This window comes from Otolemur garnettii, unplaced genomic scaffold (genome assembly GCF_000181295.1).
Source record: "Otolemur garnettii isolate 467f Iridium unplaced genomic scaffold, OtoGar3 scaffold00268, whole genome shotgun sequence".
Lineage (NCBI taxonomy): Eukaryota > Metazoa > Chordata > Mammalia > Primates > Galagidae > Otolemur > Otolemur garnettii.
In genome coordinates, this window is record NW_003852663.1 from 405,461 (window position 1) to 410,922 (window position 5,462).

General features: G+C 41.0%; 1 protein-coding gene across 1 annotated transcript in view; it reads right to left on the reverse strand.

Moving 5' to 3' along the window:
• BTK (Bruton tyrosine kinase) overlaps positions 1 to 5,462 on the reverse strand; it is a 46,838-nt gene that overhangs the window by 21,222 nt on the left and 20,154 nt on the right. Inside the window, exon 5 of the mRNA XM_003802960.2 lies at positions 3,787 to 3,868. Coding sequence (XP_003803008.1) covers positions 3,787 to 3,868 — 82 coding nt within the window. The remainder of the gene's footprint in view (positions 1 to 3,786; positions 3,869 to 5,462) is intronic.

Consider the following 5,462-nt stretch of genomic DNA (forward strand, 5'->3'; position numbering starts at 1 on the left):
GCTGAGCCCTCACTTTCTCTTATTCCCAGACCACACCCTGGCAATTTATCAATGTGGAGCCCAAGCTGGTTATGATGGTTTACTCCAACAACAACCAAAAAATCAATTCATGCAACCATTTATTGACCCCTTTCTGTGTGCAAAGCACTAGAGCAGTGGTTCTCAATCTTTCTAATGCCGTGGCCCTTTAATACAGTTTCTGTGGGTCGCGACCCACAGGTTGAGAACCGCTGCACTGGAGGTACTGTGGAGAGAACCAAAGAAGTAAATACTGTAGATACATATCCATCTGCTGGAGCTTCTATCTCAGTCTCTGTGAATATTACTCTGATGGAAATAGCATATTATTTCAGAGCATGGAGTCTGGAGCTTGAATTCAAAGACTGACCCTGCCGTTTACTGAGTGCCTTTGGGCAAGTTACTTCACCTCTCTGTAACTCAGTTTTCTTATCTATAACATGGAGATGATAAGAACAACTGCTTTCATATGGTTAATATGAAGAATAAACAAGTTAATATATGTAAAGAATTTAGAGAAGAGCCTGGATCATCATAAGCACTACAAAGAGTTTGTTCATTTTTTACCCTTAGGGCTAAAGCAGGCTCTTTATTCTTAAAACATGCCCAGCACTGAATTTCATGGTGCAGGATATCACATATTTGTAATACTCATATGACCATACTTGGAGTATTTTGCAACCAACTAAATGTGAAATTTCTGGGCTTGGCAACCAAGCAGCACAAAACTATGTAATGAGCTTGGGCTTTTGAGTCATACAGACCTAGGGATTGGTAAGAATCCAGGCTCCATCACTCATTAGCAATGTGACCACAAGTAAGTTACATAATTGCTTTGAGCCTCAGTTTTCTCATCTGAAAATAGGGGAATAATGCACACTTTATAAGGTTATTCTGAGGATCAAATGAATAACACATTTTAAGCACTTGTCACAGAGCCTGGTACATAATAAATGCTCAATAAGTTTATACTACCTTAGCCCAAGGTAGTTGTGAGAATTAAATGACATAATAAATATCTAGCTTAGTGTCCAGCACATACTGAGAACAAGAATTCAATAGATGACCCCTACACCTGCACTCAGATGTTTATAGCAGCACAATTCAACAGTTGCAAAGACGTGGAATCAACCTAAGTGTCCATCAATTCCTGAATAGATTAAGAAAATATGGCGGGTGGCTCATGCCTATAATCCTGGCACTCTGGGAGGCCAATGCTGGTAAATTGCTTGAGCTCAAAAGTTTAAGACCAGCCTGAGCAACAGAGGGACCTTGTCTCTAAAATATCCAGGTGTTGTGGGGGCACCTGTAGTCCCAGCTACTTGGGAGGCTGAGGCAAGAGGATCACTGGAGCCCAAGAGTTTGAGTTTGCTGTGAGCTATGATGCCACAGCACTCTACCGAGGGTGACAAAGTGAGACTTTGTCTCAAAAAAAAGAAAGAAAGAAAGAAAATGTGGTCTACTCATTTTCTACTCAGAGTACTACTCAGCCATAAAAAGGAATGAAATAATGTCTTTTACAGCAACTTGGATGGAATAAGAGACCATTATTATAAGTGAAGTATCTCAGGAATGGAAATACAAATACCACAGTTGGTGCGATAGCTCACACCTGTAGACCTAGAACTCTGGGAGGCCGAGGCAGGTGGATTGCCTGAGCTCATGAGTTCAAGACCAACTCTGAGCCACAGCACGACCTTGTCTCTAAAAATAGCCAGGCAGGCTAGGCACCTGTAGCTCAGTGGTTACGGCACCAGCCACATGCTCCAGGGCTGGTGGGTTCAAACCTGGCCTGGGCCTGCCAAACAAACAAACAAAATAGCCAGGCATTGTGGTGGGTGCTTGTAGTCCCAGCTACTAGGAAGGCTGAGGCAAGAGAATTGCTGGAGCCCAAGAGTTTGAGGTTGCTTTGAGTTGTGATGCCACAGCACTCTACTGAGGGGACAAAGTGAAACTCTGTCTCAAGACAAAAACAAAAAAACCCAACCACATATACTTTCTAATAATTGGGAGTTACTTGATAGGCACACAGGGGCACAAAGAGATGTAAAGGTCATTAGAAATCAAGAAGGGGGCTTGGTGCTTATAGTTCAGTGGCTAGGGTGCCGCCACTAACCTTAGAGCTGGCAGGTTGAAATCCAGCCTGGGCCTGCCAAACAACAATGACAACTACAACCCCAAAACAGCCGGGCGTTGTGGTGGGCACCTGTAGTCCCACCTACTTGGGATGCTAAGGCAAGAGAATCGCTTAAGCCCCAAAGTTTGAGGTAGCTGTGAGCTGTGATGCCAGGGCACTCTACCCAGGGCAACAAAGTGAGACTTTGTCTCAAGAAAAAAAAAAAAAAAAGAAAGAAAGAAAAATAAATCAAGAAGGGAGGGAGAGGAGGAGGAGAAGGGTAAAAATCTACCTATCAGGTACAATGAACACTCTTCAAGTAATGGGTACACTAAAAGCCCCTATTTAAGAATTATAAAAGGTATTGAAAAACATTTGTACCCCCTTAATAAAAATTAAAAAAATAGATGACCCTTCTCTTTCTTCTTCCTCTCCCCTTTCAGTTTGAAAGACTTAGCAATTATAATTTTGTCGAATTATATTTGCATTCAAGGGAGTGAACGGGCTGGTCTAGCCAGCCAGTGAGTTCACAATGTAAATGCACACAGGGCTGTCATGCAATAACCCAACCATGCCATTATCAGTCTGCCATCCTTCCTGTTTCTCTAGGCAGCCTTTCCTGATGTCAACTCAACCAGTTAATCTCTCAGTCACTTGACAAGTGGCTATATATACACACAAATAAGTGTGCACGCATCCTGTGCTGCAAACATTCACAGTCAAGTTTATCTGAGCACCCTATGTGGTCTGTGTGAAATGTTGAAACGATGTTCAAGTTGAGGTCCTCACAAAGCAAGGAACACAAAATATTTCCTTGGGGAATATCTCCAATGAAGAGATGTACAGTGCTTTACAATTTTTCATGTGCTTTTACATACATTATTACTTCATTTGATCCTCTGACAGGTGGGTACAGCAGGCATCATCATTATTCCTCTTGAGAAGAAGAAATTGAGCCTCAAAGAAGCTTGTTGGCCTACTGGTCAGAAGTCACACTGTTTTTAAGTGGTAGAAGAGGATCTGAAGACAGGTTCTCTGACTGACACCAAGCACTCTCATGCATCATCTACTTGGAGCTAGGTATTTCATACCTAGGATTCTAAATATTGCATAACCATTGAATGCCACACCACCCTTATAATAGTTATAAATAATTGAAATTTTTTATAAATAGAGAAATGGAGGTGCCAATATTACACAATTGCAAGAGAGAGATGGTGGTAGAACTGGGTTGAAACTCTTAGTCTAATATGTTTGTCTTTTATTTATAGGATAGATTACTAAACTCAATGGTATCACTAGTACTCAGCAAAAATGCAAACTTTTTTCTTTCTTTGTCTTCCCTTGTCCCTCTTTCTTTCTCTCTCCTCCCTCTTTCCCTCCTTCCTTCCCTTTCTTCCTTTTTTCCCATCCTTCCTTCTTTCCTATCTCTGTCGTCCTCTCCCCTCCCTTTCTCTTTTTCGCCCCTTCCATCCATACTTTCTTCCTCTCTTTACCTTTCTCTTTCCTTCTTCCCTTTCTCCTTTCTCCCTTCCCCTCTCTCTTTTCTTTCTCTTTCCCTCTTCTCTTTCTTCTCTTCTCTCTCTCGCTCTCCTTTCTCCCTTCATTTCTTTCTTTCTTTGTAAACTAGTTTATTTTCCAATAATTCTTACCGTTTTTGAGCTGGTGAATCCAACGTTTCCTCAGTTCTTCAGTTGGGGAGAAGACATAAAGGGGGCCTTCATCATACACAACCTGAGGCAATGAACACACAGACTTCAGCAGTTAGGATTCAGGAAAAAAAAAAAAAGAAGAAAAAGAAAGGCCTTGAAGTAAATAATTTTAAGGTACAACTTTGTCCTATTCATTGTGGAAGCCAAGGAAAGGCAGGTGTCTCTTTGATAAAATGACTTCTTTTCCTCTGGGCAAATACCCAGTAGTGGAATTGCTGTCTAAAATGGTAGGTCCACTTTTAGTTCTTTGAGGAATCTCCATCCTGTTTTTCATAGAGGTTGTACTCATTTGCAGTCCCACCTACAGTGTATAAGCGTTCCTCTCTCTGTGCATTCACACCAGCATCCAGCAATACCACTACTGGGTATTTACCCAAAGGCAAAGGAGTCATTTTATTAAAAAGACACCTGCACCTAAATGTTTATTGCAGAACAATTCACAATTGCAAAGATGAGGAAACAACCCAAGTGCCCATCAATTTATGGGTAGATTAACAAAATGTGTTATACATATACCACAGAGTACTACTCAGGCACACAAAAAAGGACGAATCAATGCCTTCTGCAACAATTTGCACGGAACTGGAGGCCCCTATGCTGAGGGAAGTATATAAAGAAGGGGAAAAAAAACACCAAATGTATTTGCTATAAATTGGAACTACGTGTGTATGGAAAGAAGTGAAACTCGATGGAAATCAAGGAAGGGAAAGGAGAGAGGAGGGGATGGAGAAATCTACCCAGTGAGCATAATTAACACTGTCCAGGTGACAGGCACACTTCCAACCCTGATTCAAGCATAACAAAATTAATACATGTAACCAAAAACATTTGTACCCTGTAATATCTTGAAATAAACAAGAAAAGAGAGCAGTATCTGCGGCTCAGTGAGTAGGGCACCGGCCCCATATACCAAGGGTGGTGGGTTCAAATCCAGCTCGGCCAAACTGCATCAAAAAAATAGCCGGGTGTTGTGGCGGGTGCCTGTAGTCCCAGCTACTCGGAGGCTATGGCAAGAGAATCGCCTAAGCCCAGGAGTTAGAGATTGCTATGAGCTATGTGACACCATGGCATTCTACCGAGGGTGATAGAATGAGACTCTGTCTCTACAAAAATAAATAAATAAATAAAAAATAAACAAGAAAAGAAAGGCAGAAGCTTCAGTCAGCAGTGGTGCTCTCCTTCTGTGAATTTCCTGAAGAATTCCTGAATTATTCATATTCAGGAATGTAGTACGCAGAAGCTTGTTAGCTTTTTGAATACTCTTAGGTCCTCTGGACTTCTGTTTTAATTTGTACGTAAACTTAGTTCATAAAATGTTTTTCACTCACCTTGGCGGAGATAGGATTTTTGTTGATCCAAGAAAGGATAGTTAATCATCTTATTGTTAAACTTTGAGTTCATATGGAAGAAAACTGAAGTGATGATCGATATAACTTAAGTCTTGATTAGTACATACAGGTTATTCACTTGGATAATATGGAACAAAATTTTAATTCATGGCTAATCCCTTCCCTGCCCAGTGGTCTCCTTTCCCCCAAATTAGCCAAAATAAACAAAATTTGAAACCACAAATCTACTTCAAAGAGAGTAAGGTATATATTAAGCACTATCAGAAA